General features: G+C 41.2%; 1 protein-coding gene and 1 long non-coding RNA gene across 2 annotated transcripts in view; one reads left to right on the top strand and one right to left on the bottom strand.

Annotated features, from left to right (window-relative positions):
- Positions 1 to 1,124: 1,124 nt before the first annotated feature.
- LOC125294700 lies at positions 1,125 to 7,219 on the top strand. Its single transcript, XR_007193552.1, has 3 exons — positions 1,125 to 1,170; positions 1,323 to 1,412; positions 6,588 to 7,219. It is a non-coding gene; the product is annotated as an uncharacterized LOC125294700 (long non-coding RNA).
- Positions 7,220 to 8,427: 1,208 nt separating this feature from the next.
- The window catches only part of susd2 (sushi domain containing 2), a 29,661-nt gene continuing 19,189 nt past the window's right edge, over positions 8,428 to 18,899 (bottom strand). Inside the window, exons 13-15 of the mRNA XM_048243644.1 lie at positions 18,629 to 18,805; positions 12,174 to 12,270; positions 8,428 to 8,807 (exon numbers count right to left, since the gene is read on the bottom strand). Coding sequence (XP_048099601.1) covers positions 8,759 to 8,807; positions 12,174 to 12,270; positions 18,629 to 18,805 — 323 coding nt within the window. The 3' untranslated portion in view covers positions 8,428 to 8,758. The remainder of the gene's footprint in view (positions 8,808 to 12,173; positions 12,271 to 18,628; positions 18,806 to 18,899) is intronic.

Here is an 18,899-nt window from a genome sequence, read left to right on the forward strand (position 1 = left end):
TTTAAGTTTGCTTGGTTCTGTCTATCTGCAACTACAAGAAAGGTAGAAAGCTACTGTAATGTCAATAAACACCTGTTCTCAAATTTACTTAGTTCTGTCTTTTTTTAATGAACACTTCAATTAACTTTTTACTTTAGCTTATTTGCACACACACACACACACACACACACACACACACTGACACACACACACACACACAAACACACACACACACACACACACACACACACACACACACACACAGAAGTTTTCCTGACACACTCTTTCTGTCTGTGACAAAGATTGAGATTGAACTCAAAGCAAGCTGACACACACACATAAACACAAACTATCACACCACACGTACACATACAAATACACAAATTGATAAATATAAATATACACATACACACACACACACACACACACACACACACACACACACATTGATATATAGAGAGAGAGGCCAAAAGAGCTTGGTGCTTTGTCCTGTAGCCCTGCATGCCTCTGCTCTGGTCGAGAGCCTACTTTATGGCCAATCGAAGGGCCAGTGCTTTTGCCAATCAGAGAAAGCAGGCAAAAGTTAAATTCTCAGTCAAATAAGCAGTCTCTGATTTACGAAGAGTTTACATATGCAAACCAGATGCAAATCTTACATAAACTAAAACACAAAATAGCCTTCAGGGTGTAATGGACATTGCAAAAGAACATCCCCTCTATTTTCAAACTCTGATGGTATCTTAGACCGGACTTTTCGAATTGCAACTGACCTCAAGTGTACATGGGCACATTTTACTCCTAGATCATTGTATCCAGACTACATTTCTCGTTAAATAATAATTTTAAAAAGTATTCTAAAAAATATCTGTTTATTTGAGGGCATTTATTAAAAAATAATCATTTAAACTTCATTGTACTTTCACAATAAATTATACCTGCACAAATGCAGCCTGCACACTGCATATTCAAGAATAAATATTTACATATTTAGAAACTCTACGCCCTTGATAAGAGGACAGTACTCTTGCAGAAAAAAAGACAGTAAGATATAAGATAGCATGAATAATTTTGCTAGAGTAAACATTTCCTTCCTGAGAAGCTGCATATATTAAACCTGGACTGCAATGAATTCTGCAGTCCATTTTCTGACTTTCAGGTCACCAAGATATTTTGCACATCTCTTGTTAACAGGTATTGTGCATATTCTTACCTATACCAATAGATTTGTAGTATAGTCTTCAAAAGTGCATTCCTATGTCTCTATTACCAGGCAGAAAGGTAATTCAAGATCATATGACATATTATCTTCTTAATAACATCAACCCTTCTGGATTTCCATACAGGCTGATATGGAAATCAGAGCAATTCTAACTGTGATGGTTTCACTCCTTTGTCATATCACACCAATCCTATCTGATGTGAATAAAGAGAATGTGAGTATAGGTAAATGATCTTGTCACTGTTAAATTTAATTCATAATGATATTCACTTATCTTCAATGTCTCAGTAGTTACAATTGATTGAAGAATTAATTTTTAAAATGTTGCGTTTTGTAAAAAGCTCTGTGAATATAAGTGTATAAAATGTCTATTGTTAATGTAAATGTCTCTATTTAATATGAATTCAATTGAATACATTTGCACATGAAAGCCACTGTTGAACTTATATTCTGTAAAATACTGAAATATGATGCTCCAGAGACTGTAAAATACTGAAATATGATGCTCCAGAGACTGTTAATAGTCATTTACAGTTTCAGATTGTATTTGATGGTTTGTAACAACGCATTATGTAATAACACGCATTATGTAATAACTCTACAAAATGTAATACATTTTCACGCCATTATGTAGTAACTGCTGCATTTTGTAATAATCGGGCGCATTATTTAATAAACTGGCTAAATGCAATATGTAATACATTTTGGCACATCATGTAATAAGTTATTACATATTGCGGTTGTTTTTACAAAATGTGGGTGTCTTCATTGATAAGAACAGCATATTAATGTGTATTTTAGGCTACTCATAATTCATTGTAATCATAAAAGTTATGAAAGTGTTCAAATTCAGGCTATAGACTATTTCTTTATGCAAAGGCTGTCTGGCTGTCATGAGCTCTGAATGAAGAAATAAAACAATAGTGTTATTAAATAAGAAACGTGTTTTTTAGTCTTTCTGTAGGCCTACTCTTCTACAGAAAGCACAGTGAACGTTATTTTTAAATCTTGTCCTCAACTTTTCCCGCACTCAGCACCATTGGTTTCTCACTCACACAGCCTAAGTTTTTTGAGGAAGATCTTGTTTTCATTTGGTACTAAAGTTACGTTTGAACTACTTGATTAACTTTGTGGACGCTGACTGATGAAACATTGAGCCCTGGAGGAAAAGAGGTTTGTTTGTTAAGAAGTTTTTGCATCGTTTCACAAGTGTCTGGGATTTTCCTGTAGCCTGTTACGCACCAAAGGGCATATGGCAACTTACTTTAAACTACCTCAGTGGAATGTGATCTACTCAGTCTTTTGTGTTTCGTTAAGATAAAATTCTTCTTTAAGTTACAGTGTAACAAAGCCAGTTCCATTTTTGTTGGCCTAGCCAATATTTAGCAAACTCAGCTGGCAATTAAGGCCTTATTGAAAACAGTAATCCCGTCATATAGGTTTACTTCATCCAAACGTTCCTGACTTTCTAAGGCTACAAATTGAATGCTCTGTATAGGCCTTGGCGGCTAGGCCTACCAAATAATATAAATCAGGGCTTACAACGAACTTGCCCATACCCATTGCCCATTTTCACCAAATAACTGACATTATTTGCTCCGCTCTAAGGTGCAAATTCTCCCATGTGCGTAAGGGTGCAAAAGTAAAAACAAATATAGCTGCAAGCAGCAATGTGGGGGCCAAGCAGTGCGCTATAGCAGGAATGGCATTGCCATGGCATGAGCAAGCACTCACAGCAAGTTTGATGGCAATGGGATAAAGAATGGCTGAGAAATAAGCTCATTTCTGTTACTTTGTTACAGCGCCCCTAAAGGCCAAATTACACCAATGTCCTTGTGCGTTCTCACAATCAGCTACCATGTCCCTCTACCAAGTTTGGACTTCATACACCAAAGTGTTGCTGAGATGTGAGCTCACTTTCTTTATTTCAGCACCCCTAGAAGCCAAATGAGAGCACTTTCCTTGCATGTTCTCACAATCAGCTAATATGTCCCTGTATCAAGTTTGGACTTCATACATCGAAGCGTTCCTGAGATATGAGCCCACTTCCTGTATTACAGCGCCCCCTATAGAGGCCAAATGATGCCAATTTCCTACTGTGTCCTCACAATCAGATACAAAGTCCCTGTACCAAGTTTGGACTTCATACATTAAAGCGTCTCCGAGATGTTAGCCCACTTCCTGTTTTGCGGCTTCATTGCTATATTTGATTGGCTGTCATGGGCCAATAAAGTGGAATTTGAAAAATCTGACAAGTATCGGTTGTGCGGCTCAGTCTGAAGATCATCTCCACCAAGTTCTGTGAAAATCGGATGAAATTTGTGACCGCTGAAACTTTCTGTAGAGTTTGGACCAAATCCAATATGGCGGAGGTCCAATATGGTGGAAAGTGACGCGATAGGGGTCGATGAACTTGGGATGGTCCAAGGATTCAGACGCTACCTCAATTGTGAAAATCAAACAAAAGAGTCAAGGATCACATGCATGAATGCATGTCCAACATTGAACTGGTGGTGGTGTAGAGCGTTCAATGTATATGCATAAAAATTGCTGTGAGTGATTGGGACAGTGTCCTGATTAATGGTATTGAGTTTTGTTATGTTAACTCAAAGCGTCACCGAGATGTTAGTCCACTCCCTGTTTGGCGGCTTCGTCGCAATATTTGATTGGCTGTCACGGGCACACAAAGTTGAAATTGAAAAATTTGTCAAGTATCGTTTGTGCGGCTCGGTCAGAAGATCATCTCTGTCGAGTTCCGTGAAAATCGGATGAAATTTATAACCGCTGAAAGTTTTCGTAGAGTTTGGACTAAATCCAATATGGCGGAGGTCCAATATGGGGGACAGTGACGTAATAGGAGTCATTGAACTCAGGCCGGTCCAGGGATTCCAGCAGTGCCTGATTTGTGAAAATCGGATGTACCGTTCAATGGTCTCATGCGTGAATGCAATCTAGTTTTGACCCATTGGTGGCGCTAGAGTGTTGGGCATAGAGTTCTGTAAATTGGTGAGAGTGATCATGGGACGGTCCTGAATCAGTGCGCCGAATTTCATAACTTTCAACACAGTGGTTCAATTTTTGGCCAAATTTTGACCCGTTGGTGGCGCTAGACGACTGGGTTTAGAGATCCGCAAATGAGCGTGAGTGGTCAGTGGAGAGTCCCGAAACTTTCTGCCAAATTTCAGCACTTTTTACCAAGGCGTTCTATTGGCTGCCATAGACTCCAATGGCAGAATAATAATAGGAAAAGCTACTAACTCAATGGGGTCCTGCAGCTTCGCTGCTTGGCCCCTAATAATAGGGAAAGCTAGTAACTCAATGGGTGCCTTTGCAGCTTCGCTGCTAGGCCCCCAAAAAGTGCAACTAAAGCGAAAACTAAAAACGAAGCGTTTTTCTGCCTGTGCACATTCTGTCCTTAACTTGACTTGACTGTCTTTTTACACACCATAGAGGCAGCTATGTGTTTGCTAGGACCAACTTCAAAATCTGGCGTTTCTTATGTTAACAACTCTTGCGTGCATTCTGCTACTGACTTAAGCACTTTTCCAACTAAGCACTTCTGGGGACTGTATTAAGGTCGAGCGCCACTACAAGGTGAAACAGCATGTTGTTCAATGCCGACAGTAGGCCTAGTGGACTCTGAGGAAGACGCAGTGCGTCGAAACGTCAGCCGATTGTGCACCATATTAAAACAAGTTTAAAAGTTCTCTGCTCATGGTGCTCTGGTCATCCTTGGGTTTAGTCTCTTCAAAGTAGCCCAGCCAGTTTCTCTGACCCTTGGTCCTGGACTGTGAGTACCGAAAAGGCTTGAGTGCAAGTGACACCCTTCTTACATGGAAAAATATTTATTTAACATAGATGTGCTTCTACTGGAATTTTTCAAGCTGCTTATACGTGGATGTTATTTTTCTGTACATATGGACTACTGTGTAGGCTACGTGACATTGGGATTCCCGTCCAACGGCAGCAGTTGAGGTTGAAGTTTGGGTACGCTATGTTGTGGGTTCGGATATGGAATAGAAATAGAAATAGTCTGTTCCCATATTCACAGTAATGATGGCCTGATGACTTCACATTTTGATCCCACATGTGTTTATAGATCGCTGAATTGGCAATGGCCAATTAAATGAGCGCAACAGTGAAACGCACGCAGATGCGCATTTTCTTTTGACATGGATTGCGCTTAAAGTAATGCAAATCAGATTAATGGAAAGGTGTGATCTCTCAACAAACCAGCAACCAGTTTAGGCCTGTTAGCAATTTAAGTTAAGAGTGAGCTGGCTGACGCAGTCATAAAAATAAGCGCAGTAACGTAGGCCTAGGTCCAGGCTGCAGTTGTAAGTTGGCATCATGACTGCTATAATAGTGAATCATGTAATATAAAAAAGTGCTACCACTGTTCTTCCCTACACCGCCAATCAAAACAACCACTGATCAAGAATCACTTTATTGTTGATAGGGTGGCGCCGGCGACAATAGAGGTTAATCAATCCAGTACTTTATAGAGATTCTTGAAACCAACTGGCACAGCAGAGGCTCATTCACAAAACGTAAACGAACGCAATAGGGGGAAGGTGGTCATACCGGCACAAACTTAGGCTATAGGCCTACAACTACAGGCAAAACATGGGAGACACAGGCATTTGTATTTTTTAACTTAAGGCTTTTAAGTCTACCCAAGCCTATTCCCAACACTTGTCAAAAATGCAATGGTGGGATTAATTAGGCTTCGGAGCCATGAATTTATGTTGTCGTAAAAATGAGAAATGCCAAATGCGGGAACAGTTGAGGTTTAAGATAATGTTCACTGTGCTTTCTTTCACGTTTCTTCCTCAATAGCACTATTGCTTTATTTCTTCATTCAGAGCTGATGACAGTCAGTCAGCTTTTGCGTAAAGAAATAGGCCATAGCCTACATTTGAACACTTTCAACTCCTTATCTATGATTACAATGAATTTTGATTAAAATACACATTGTTATGCTGTTTTTATCAATGAAGACTTACAATGATAAATTACATATTGTAATTTATTGCATTTAAGCAGTTTATTACATAATGCGGCAGATTGTTACATCATGCGGGAGTTATTACATAATGACGTGAAAATGTATTACATTTTGTGGTGTTAATACATAATGCGGTTACATAATGCGTTGTTACATGGTTATTCTTTCCACTGTACCTACACTTTGTTTGACTGTACATTTGTCATTTTCCCTGCGTATCAAGGCTCGAGTGTGGACCGTAAATGTTTTGGTTTCAAAATTGAAAATGCCCTTGTGGATTTACTTGGATTTACTGAAAATGAAAACAAAGTACTGTGGATGTAGCCTTAGGACAACACAATTAATGTTATGTTATGTTATGTTATGTTATGTTATGTTAAGATTTCAGAAGGGTGCATTTCTATGCTGCACACCCAAATGAACTACGTGGATCAGTCAAGACCATCGCCTTTAGTGACATCATCCTGAACGAGGGATCTGCATTCTTCGGGAGGTCTGGCATCTTCACCGCTCCAGTCAATGGAATCTACCAGTTCTTCTTCTCATTCCAGAGCAGCAGAGGCGATCCCAACGAGTGGCATCTGCAGATCAGTGGCGTTGGTGAAGTTGTGTGCCTTTCTCATGCTCTTGTGTGCTCTTTCTCTCTTGGCTAGTTGAAAAAGGACGATAAGGTCACTGTAAGCCAATTGAAGGGCACTGCCAGGGTCCTAGCTGGCATGGTCTCGCGCACTAATACTTTCTCTGGCTCACTGCTGATGCAGAAACCTTGAGTGTCATAAATGAAGGTCACATGAAAGGTAGACAGCTACAGTGATGTCAATTGACAGCTGTCTTTGTCATGTTTGCTTGGTTCTGTTTATCTGCATTGTAAGAATAAGCACATACATTTATTTATCACAGTCTGCACATGGGCAAATATGCCATCCCTGTGCTTTGCACCGTACACTTATGCGCCCGTGCACACATAAACACACACAAACACAAAAACACAAAACCAAAAACACACACACACACACACACACACACAAACAAAAAAACACACACAAAAACAAAAACACACATACACACACAAAAACACACAAAGAATGAGAGACCAAAGGAGCTTGGTGCTTTGCCCTGTGCCCCTGTGTGTCCCTCCACTGGCAGACTGCTTAGCTGACCAAAAGAAAGGCTTGTTCTTCTCCCAATCAGAAAAAGCGGGCAGAAGTTAAATTTCCAGTCATATAAGCAGGTTCTGCAAACATAGATGAAAATCTTATCGAATCTTATATACAGTAAGTTAAAATAGCCTTCAGGGTGTAATGGATATTGCAAAAGAACATCCCCTCTTTTTTAAAACTGTGATGGTGAATCTTTCAAGATTTATGAATAGCAACTGACCTCAAGTGTACATGGGCATATTTTACTCCTAGTACATTGTATCCAGACTGCATTTCTTGTTAAATAATAATAAAACAAAAGTATTCTGAAAAATATCTGTTTATTTTGAGTTAATTTATAACAAATAATATAAACTCAACAGTGTGCTTTACAAAACAAAAACAGCATTAATTGGTTATGAAGAAGAAACATATACACAACATATATTTTATATATATTTGATATACAACATATTTTTTTAGTGAATTGCTCATCTTCCAAAACAAATAAATGCAATGATACAGCAAGCTAAATTGATAACTACAATGCATGTTTGTTAATCCGTTCACTTATGTCCATCAGTATAAGATGAATGTGTTTGTCAGAATAGGTGTGATCTGGATTTAAAGGAATTATCCGGAGTAAAATGCACTTTAGATCAATTTACGGATGATTGGGAGTACAGACGTTGAGTTGACATCAAATTGAATTGAAGTTGTATGCAACAGCAAACCCGAGCTTACTAACAGGTTGGAATTTTGAAATGTCACGTGACGTGATGTCGTGCAACGACGTGATGCAATCGACTCCTACGGACTTTCCCCTAAAGATGCCAGCTGCAACAGCAACATTTCCGGAAAGGTACTGGCTTGATGAAATTCATTCTGGACTCTCTATCTGACCACATAAAGACCTCGGGATACTTCGGTTTGGCTTTAGGGATCCTCTACTCACTACCACGTAAGTGTAATGTTGTTTGGAACTGTAGAAGAGGTATAAAAATAGCGTTTTGTAGCGGCGAAATGACATGCCCTGGTCACTTCCAGGCTAACGAGTTTTGACTAAAAACTGTAAAATCGAACTTTCTCAAAACACATCCAAATGACATGATTTTGATGTCAACTCAATGTATGTACTCCCAATCATCCTAAAGTGCATTTTACTCCGGATAATTCCTTTAACATGATAAACCACCAAAAACTCTTCATGATTTTGTGCATGTATCAGTTATAGCTGTCTTTACTGCAGATGAAAAGAATACACATTTATTAAAAATACTGATCAACAGGTACATCCCCAACAAATAAGCCCATAAATATGATAGCAGTGCTGTTGATATTGCATGACATTACACATAACATATTACTATCATGAGCATACATAAAGAAGAACACTATACACTTAGCAGAACGTCACATTTGTTTAAAGATCACTGTTGCTTTCAGCCTCTCCTGTCTTTCCCTGAAAAAGAGAGACGCTCATCATGTATGTGAAACTGGTCAGCGGCAGAGTTCAAAGTTCAAATCTTATTCAAACAGACATAATAGCACCTTGTTGAATGACTGCTGTCATACTCCCTGTGTAGTAATTAGGGCTTAATGCAATACAAATGTCTGTGCCTGAAGTTATCATTTATTTAGACATTTATGTGGACATCATACAGTATCTACTGTAGTCTCATTGCTTATTTTCAAATCTTAAGCATACCAGCTCACGCCTGAATTCAGGCACGGTGCCATTTAAGCCCTGAGTAATGTAGAGTGCATACTGAACTTCCTTGCTCTAAAGAAATGTCTTCCATTTTGTGTTTAAGTTGCTCATTACAAAATGTGTGTAATCATTTTAAAGTGAAAGTGTTATTATTGCGTAAGTAAGGAACATATTTAGCACGATACAGCTCCTGCAGTGTTATTATACACATCTTTATCCAACATGCAGACCCCACACACACACACACACACACACACACACAGTGACCATAACCAGACAGGTCTGCTCATCCCATTAAAACCTCCATCCTCCTCATCACCTTGACCCCCCACCCCACTCCACTCCACCGGTTTGTGGATTTTCCCAGCTGCAGAGGCACACCCTGTCAGGGACTCTCCCGCCTACCTCATCCCACCCAACCCCCACCCACAGCCCCCAGCCAGCCTCTGCACCCCACTACCTCACAGGGGCCTCTCCTGTGCACTTTGATGTCTCACCCAGAGCACACAGCCATGGGGGTGCTTGCTTGCTTTGAGTGGAGTGTGTGTGTGTGTGAGAAAGAGAGAGTGTGCTTAATGGTTCCTCCTTCCTTGTATCTCTGTGTGAGGAAAGCCCTAAGTGCTGGAAAGTACCCTAAATCTACCTGGGCGAGACAGAGGCGCAACAGCCTGCACAGTATAGGTGTAACCTGCGTTGTGTTGAACCTGCGCGATTCAGCCCTGCACACGCCCGGACTCGAACCCGCGAACAGCAGCACCTCGGATCGGGAGGCGAGCGCGCTAACAATTGAGCCAATAGCCCAGGCTACTGGCCAGCAGCACTCTTGAGGCGTCGGGGAGTGAGCTTTACCAACGTTCCACAAGCACAGATAAACTAGCCCCCTTACTACTAATGCTAACTCTGGTACAGTGCATCAAATATCAACATTTATGTTCAAATTGTACATGGTCCCTTATAGGTAAGATTAGTAGATAAAAGATAAATACCCACAAACTACCCCCCCAACCCCCAGCACTCATGAAGAGGAAGTGAGTGAATACATAGAGTGCATAGTACACGAGTGTGTAGGAGTCTAAGGCTCTGTTCAAAATGGTAAAAACTGCTGCCTTTTAAGATATCCAACAGGAGAGTGAGGCAGCAAGTGCGGTTCGAAACCAAAAAAAATAAAAAACTCTCTTTTTGCTGCCTCCTGAGAAAGTGGTTCTCAAACATTTTCTGTCATTCCCCATTTTGGATGTGAGGAATTTTCAAGCCCCACCTGCCCATCAACCCGGCAAAATGGAAACGTTAGTTCCATGCTACATTTCCTGTCTCGGTCCGCTGGATAAGATGTTATTTTAATTCATATGTCAGTCTGTTTACTCCTATGTTTGTGTGTGGCTATTTTGTTTTGAATCTATGATCTTCCTTGTCAAAAAAGAAAGGCATTATTAAAGATAGGCTTTAAAAATACAAATGTCCTCCTGTTCATCGCGCCCCACCTGTCATGTCTCTATTCCCCACTAGTGGGGCCCGCCCCACACTTTAAGAACCACTGTTACCACCCGAATAATGGCCATTTTTGAAGGCAGCGTCCTTCATGCTCCCTGCTATCCACAATCCTTTGCGGCAACGTCTGAAACAGCTGTGAAAATCTTAGATCAAATCTTTGCTCAGATTTGTCAAAATCTAGGGAGAAATAGACACAGTACTATCTGATTATACTATTGCTGTAACCATTGATAGTATCTGGTCTGATATATGTGCCACCTGTCAAACAACTTTCTACTGTTAGCCTGCTAGCTTCCGTAAGATTGTTTCGTTTTTTAGTTCCGGCTTTTGCTAACATGTTACTGTAGTGTTAACCAAAGATTCTAGAGTGCTATGCTGAGATGCATTCAATCCAAAGTCATGTCTAGTGAGACAGCTCTCTATTTAGGCAGGCAGGCAGAGCCACTGCCCTCAGTTTCCAACAGCCTAAATGTGTGTGTGTGTGTGTGTGTGTGTATGTGTGGCTGTGTATGTGTGTGTGTGTGTGTGTGTGTGTGTTTGTGAGAGAGAGAAAGAGAGAGAGAGATAAAGTATGCTCCCTTTTTTAAATAATTTGATTTTGAACAAAGACAATAAAAACAGCAATGTTTTGGAAGTAAGAAAAACACAATGTAAAAAAAAAAAATGTCCATGTGTGTGTGTGAGTGTGTGTGTGAGTGTGCGCACATATGACGCAATGACTGCATGTGGGAATGTGTGCATTTGCTTTCAGCACTCCACACAAGAATGTTGTGTTGCCATCTGCAGGGGATGCCGAGTCTCCAATTTGGTGCTGTGTGGCTAACAGACACTCACACAGCACACTAATTACTGACTAAAACGTTACACAGCCCGCCTTTGATATGCAATGTGTGGACATTAAACAAGTTTGAGCATAGGCAGTCAACATGTCTGATCTGTAAGGGTGTATAGTTTACACCTGGTTGTGTGTGTGTGTGTATGTGAGAGAGATAGTATGTGTGTGGATTCTTTGGATAAAAGCGTCTGCCAAATAAATGATGATGATAAATTGTGTATATGTGTGTGTGAGTGTGTATGAGTGTGTGTGTGTGTGTTTGTGTGTGGGTGTATGAGAGAGAGAGTATCTGTGTCTGTGTGTGTGTGTGTGTGTCAGAGAGTGTATCTGTGTCTGTGTGTGTGTGTGTGTGTGTGTGTGTGTGTGTGTCTGTGTGTGTTTGTGTGTGTGTGTGTGTGTGTGTGTTCTCCCCCTAACATGGCTTGTTCCCTCAACCTATTCTTGCCTCCACTGGTCTGTCCATCTCTCTCTCTCTTGCTCAGGTGACTCTGGGTTCAGCCCCAGGCTCCCAAAAGCCCCGCCATAAATGAACATCCCTTTTGATGTCCCATATAAACTAAGAGCTACATGAGATCACTCAAGTGTTTTATGGCCTCTATGGCCTTTATTGTTTCATGAAAACCCATTTGGTGTGATTGGAGGTGGGGGGGGGGCAGACACCCAATACACACAAAATACACATTCATACACACTTAAACACACATACACTTAAACGCACACAAAACACACACACACACACACACACACACACACACACTGAACAAGAAGTTCCGTTTTGGATCTAAACTCACCTCTTCAGATTTCGGTTGTAAAAGGTGATGGCTGCAACTAGAGTCACCAGGGCTGCTGTGACTCCTACACAGGCCAGTATGATCCCCTGCAAGTTGTCTGTAAGACACAAAGAGCTTGAGTCACCAGACAACAAAGGTTTGAGTCAGTTGAAACAAACATGTGTCTGTGTGTGTGTGTGTGCATGTGTGTGTCTAGAAACAAAACACAAGAGTCACAGTGGCCGTCTCATCAACGTGAGTTAACAAACACACAAGCTACATGAAGAAGCCTAATTAGATGCTCTTGGTCTAAATGAGAGACGTGTGTGTGTGAGTGTGTTTGTCATTCTCGGACAGTGTGGAAGGAGCTGATCTGGAATGATTATTATTACTAAAGATAAAAGGTAAAAAAGCCATTTTAGTTCTTCACTGCTGTGAGGTTTAGTCTTTTCTACATGGAGAATAGTCTAGGGCTCACGTACACACACACACACACACAGACATACACAGACACACACACACTTGACAAAAGGGAATTTACGACCATACAAGCCATAACAGTACTGTGTAACCCAAATCTGGTGCCAGTGAATGTACTCCACTGTTCTGTGAGGACTGAGCATATGTGGTGTTTATGTATACACTGAGATTGAGTGTGATGTGGACACCGTGTGTATGTGTGTGTGTGTGTGTCTGTGTGTGTGTTCCCATCTCACCGATCAGGAAGCTACCCTCTCATGCTTCCTTATTCCTTGACCAGTAGGACGGCACTACGACACTACCCAGGGAGCAACTGACTGAACTAAAACACTACCCAGGGAGCAACTGACTGACTCTGGCCCCAGTACACTCAACAGAGCATCTGCTTCTTACTGGACACCTTGGCCACATGCTGTGTGTGTGTGTGTGTGTGTGTGTGTGTGTGTGTGTGTGTGTGAGAGAGAGAGAGATGTACAGTAGAGCGAGAGAGAGAAAGAGAGAGGGAGAGAGTGTGTGGACACCACCTCCTCAGCCACATGGCAACATTTTCCAGTCCATGCATTAAAGTGTATCCATTAAGTACTCCAAGTAAGACAAAGGCTTTAAAAGTGTATTGTGCCCACAGATGGCTGCTGTTTTGACTTAAGGGTCCCAGCTAAGTGTTATGTGTGAGTTGAAAGAAAATCAAAACTCAATAACGCTCAAACTGTCATTCTGTTCTATGTGACTAGTACGTATTGCTGTACTAACATGTTCTAGTCGCACTGGACCTTGATTGTTCCCTATTTGTAAGTCATGTTGGATCAGCTAGATGACTAAATGTAACTATAGATATAATGAACGATAGAGCAATAGAATGATAGACAGACAGACAGACCGAGAGAAGAACAGACAGACCTATTCTCAGAGATACAGAGATATTCTCAGTCAAACAGATAACCAGGTTTAAAAAAAATACAGTTACGCTATTCAATCTGCAGGTAAGAACATCAGCATAGCAGAAGAAAAGTAAATTGTCAGGCACATCCTGCCAGATAAGTCAAGTGCTTCCTGAAGATCAAAGCTTGGTGGCCATGAAATTGATTTTGAAATGGAGGCCATGTGGAGAGAGAGAGAGACAGAGACAGAGAGAGAGAGAGAGAGAGGGAGAGAGAGAGAGACAGAGAGAGAGAGGGAGAGAGAGAGAGACAGGTGAGCGCGAGGACTTCTGATATCTCCTTCGGGAACAAATCTACTATTGTGAAGAGAAATGGAAAGGTTTGAGGAAAGTGAACTTGTGTGAGTGCTAGCGCTGATCAGAACGACTAGCTAGACAAAGGGAAATAAATGGACTATACACCGAAACTGACTCTTTCTCTCTAGGCTCATAATAATAATGGGGGCGGTTCTCAGTCAGAATGTGCAGTTGATTTATTTTTCTTTTGTAAAGCAGTGGACAAATTCACAAAGCAGAGCCACCTAAAAGCAGCCTTCTGAGTACTGACAGGGCAGGCTACTTCAGGCTGTTTAGTCACATTATTGCTGGTCCAGGGCAGGTGTTGCAGACTCTAACCTACTCGTTGGCAAGGTTACTGTTCCTCTTTCCACTTGTCTGTCTACCCATTTGACACACACACACACACATTAATAAGGCATGGAGTGCAGGACACACACACACACACACACACACACACACATATACACACACGCACACACACACACACATACACACACACTAGTTCACACATGCAGGCTCTTAGAGGGAATTGGAGAGAGTAAGAGGGTATCTAATGGGTAATCTGCACTCCGCAGCACCAGCCTCCCCTTTTCAAACATCTATTTTGTTTTCTTTTTGCCGTTTGTTTATCATTCTGTTTGCATTAGCGATGTCGCTCCAGTTCATGGCAAATTACTCCATTTTGAATGGCTTTTTGCAAGAGCGCGAGCAGGAACGAAGTGTGCGGAGGATGTGATAGGGGAGAGAGTGCTTTTACTTCTGTCTATCTCTTATTCTTTTTTTAAGGCTGTGCTGCTATCTTCATTTGGTGTAATCTTCACGGTCTACCGCGATAAGTGCCCTTGTGTGATGTTATCTCCCACACGTTCACCTAGGAGGATACACCAGGCCTGCAGCCAGGGGGAGGAAGACAGAGAGAGAGAGAGAGGGAGGAGAGAGAGAGGGGGAGAGAGAGGGAGAGAGAGAGAGAGGGGGAGAGAGAGAGAGAGAGAGAGAGAGAGAGAGAGAGAAGGCCCGGACAGAACGGGTTCACAAAGCTGCACTGCTGCACGTCAGCTGTCTGCAGATACAAGCCCACATCTGCCCTGTTACAGCAGACCTCATGGAGGCAAGGACGTGGCAGGAACAAAGAGAAGAGAGAGAGAGAAACAAAAAAGAAAGAAAGAAAGAAAGAAAGAAAGAAAGAAAGAAAGAAAGAAAGAAAAAAAATAAATCAAGGGAGTGGGGAGATGAAATGAAAGGGTATGGGACAAAAACGAAAAATAGAAAGAAGACGTGGAGAGTGACCTGAGGCTATGCTTTTTCTACAATATTTTTAAATGATTATCGTGTGTCTTGGCATATAAATAACTGAACCATAACCACTGATCCATGAGCAGGAAAGGGAAGTCAAATAGCATGGACGGGAAATCTCATCTCTGCAAGTGCTGAATCAATTTGGATTACCTTGTCAACTCATGCATGAGATTTTCTCCATTTGTTATGTAGCCACTGACACATTACTACTACTACGCTACTATTTGGTATCTGTAGACAGGAACCAATCAAAATGTTTTTTTTAATATACTTATGGACATGGTTTGTTTGTATACTGTATATATAATGTCTTTGTCTATTTACTGTAATGCTAAATTGCAAATTCCTTGTATGTGTGAACATACTAGGTCAATAAAATTCTGATCCCGATTCTGATATGGTACGTAGTGCATACATACTTTCTTCAAAGAGGGAATGCTGAGGTTGGGCTTAGCCTAGCCTGGGAACACCCAGACCTTCACAATTAGGAGTGGGTCTGGAAAAGGTTCATTGACTTACGACTTCCGGAGTAACTAGCAGTGAAAATAAACAGAAATTGGTACATTAAACTCTTAACAAATCGATTCAAAAGTGTAGCAATCTAATAAACAGAGGTTTTAAATGCAGTTGTTTACTCGATTCCAAAGAAATACGCGCCCATCCCGGATTAGCGATTGTATGCCCGTGTTTTAGGGACACTGGAAATGGGCTTCAATGGCCAGAGAGACCTGCAGAGCAAATTTCCCGAAAGTTCGTATGGGTATTCCCAGGCTAGGCTTAGCCAGAAACGCTTGTCTCTGTTGTTGTTTGTTGTTGTTGTTTTTCTAAAATGTATGTTCCTCATACTCATAACAATACATCATCTTTTCAGCATCAGAGTCCTTTTTCATCTCTTCACATTACGTTTAGCAAAGGCCTTAATCCACCACAGTGTCCTGTACAGCTAACAATGCTCCCGCCCCACCGGACCCATGAATGTGATGCAGGTGACACTTTGCCTTACCAGTTCAGTGACAGGAACACAAACTGTGTGTATGTCCACACAACCCACAGGTGTATGATGAGATGTGATGAGAAATGTAAAGACTGAGGCCTGAATCTACACTAATTTCTCACATACATCTAACTGCTGGAAATATACCAACCAGACAAGGCATACCTGTACCTCCAAGGCACATAATACATACCAAGATGTCTCAAGTCAAGGTGTACTGCAATGTGCACTGCATTAATCATGCCAAAGACGTGTGAAGGAATGAGAGCTATTCCTGAATGTAAAATCCTAATCAATCATTACCAAGGTACACCAGCTCAGCTTACTGTGGCATGCTGATGACGCCTAGTATTATATATATAATATATTTATATTATAATATATAATATATAATATTATTATTATTATATACAGTATAATATATTATACTATATTCTATATATGTATTGTATAGTATTGCCATCTATTGTGAGGCATAATATTGCTGATATAGCTATAGTGATATTTCTGGTTCAAATCTAACTTAATGAGGCATGGTGTTCTCATAAAGGCTTTGAAGAGAATAGGGCCGAGCTTGCCAAGACAAACACAGCACGTTCTGCAACAAAGATAAAAGGTAGAGATGTCAGCCAAGCAGTCATTACTCAGTAATGTGTCTGTCAGCAGCTTTGATGCAACACCTGCGCTCAATCCTGGTTGAACAGGAAGCGTGTGTGTGTGTGTGTGTGTGTGTGTGTGTGTGTGTGTGTGTGTGTGTGTGAGTGTGTGTGTGTGTGACTGTGTTAATTAAAAGACCTGTGAGTGTATGCATCATAGGTTAGTCATCACCTAGATCTATGATGACTGATGTTTATGATTATTGAGTAATAGTGTAATACGGTGTCACAGAGAATAGCCACTTCTAATTAATGTGGGGCAATGATTCTGAGTGTTTCTGTGAGTCTGTGTGTGTGTGGGTGTGCATTCCTGTAAGTATGTGTTTGTGTTACCATCTGTGTGTGCGTGTGTGTGTGTGTGTGTGTGTGTGTGCGCGTGTGTTTTTGTGTATTTCAACTGTTTGTTTGTCTTCAGGTTATTGACTTTACTTTACCTGTTCTCAACCTATTCTCATACTTATGCCTATTTTATTTTGGCATATAGGTGGAAGTCTACGTAAGACCATGAGAAAATAACAACAATAGATGGTAGCTCAGTTGTTTGTGAGACAGTTTTCTCAGTTGATATGTGAAAAAGAGTTCCACGTGCACTGTTAGAGTTTCACCCAATTCTGCCTCTAACTTGAGGACTTGTTATACTGAATATGATATACTAACACAGTTAAGAATGTAGGCAAATACCAAGGTTTGTTTTTTTTCAGCCTGTGGCCTAAGGCAGGCAGTGGAGAGGATTGCGTTCAAGGACAGGCCTCAGCAGCAAAGCCTGATTCCAACTGACAGAGCCGTTTGTTTATTAGAGAGAAAAACACTGCCCTCTTCTGGCTAATATGTAGCAAAGCAGCCTTTTCAGTCAGCAGTCATTCATTCAATCTCAGTGAGACAGTGTGTGATGGGTTTGGCTGCAGAGTGCATGAAGTGTATGAGCCAAACCGCTCGGCATGTTTTGGTAAATGGACTGTATTTATGTAGCATGCTCCGAGAGAATTCAATGTGTTTGACCCTTTAGAAGAGTTACTGCGCATCTCCCTCAAGGACATTTCAACAGGCCGTCGAGCGCAGCCTCGACCCGAGCCCCGTCCTTGGACATCTGCGCTTCATCCTGAGCCAACACATGCCCTACTATATTTGTTCACTTTAGATTTCAACTGCAATAAGATGCCTTTGTGCTTTAAACAAAGCTATTATCTAAGGGAATTGTTAACGACATCATAATATTTACTGAAGTAGTCAAATGTCGCTGTGTAGAATGTAAATTAAATCAAATTGATCATGAAAGTGTCGTGATTTTTATTGAAATATATCCTTTAGTTTATATATCTTTTATGTAGTATCTTTATTCTGTGTAATATCATTGTTTTGTGAAACTGAAGTCTGTAGTATGTTCAGTGTGGGAAAGGAAGACTGGTTTAAGTGAAAGAGCAGGCCTGGCAGAAAATGGCATAGACAAGGTTTGGTGCCAGGAAATGTAAGCAAAACCTAAAGAATGGCAAAACCTAAAGAATGTATGAATAACAGGATGAGAGGGCAAAGGTGAAGTACCATATATTACTTGGTCAGTTATCTGTAAACATAGAGTGACTTGTCTGGGATGACTTGAAGGGGTATAAAGGCTGGACAACAGCCAGAGGATGTTAGCTTTGCTCACTTATCTTACTTTGCTTTCACTTACTTACTTGCTTCACTAATGCTCCGGAGTGCATTAAAGCCATCATCTGCAGTATACATCCACAGTGTGCGGACTTCTTTTGATGTTGTATTATTTAATGTGGATTTGACATCACAAAAGGTGATTCTAGACTCCACAACATTGCATCTGTAGAGTTACTGTGGTTACCTGAAACGCAGTGGGATGTTGTGCCCAACCACTGTCCACTCTCCTGACAGGTACGCTTTGGGGAGCCCAACAGGATATGACCCGAGGGGCAGGAGAATGTCAGCTCGGCCCCCTCCAGGTACACCTGGCCCTCCTTTTCACCCCTACTAGGGGCAGGTAGGAAGCCACAGGACACCACTGCAGAGGAGAGGATGGAGAATGGCCACAGGGCCGTGTTGTGTGTTTGTGGTTTAGACATGATTGGCTAGTGGTGATGATGGTCAGTGGTTTG

Source organism: Alosa alosa, chromosome 5 (assembly GCF_017589495.1).
Source record: "Alosa alosa isolate M-15738 ecotype Scorff River chromosome 5, AALO_Geno_1.1, whole genome shotgun sequence".
NCBI lineage: Eukaryota > Metazoa > Chordata > Actinopteri > Clupeiformes > Clupeidae > Alosa > Alosa alosa.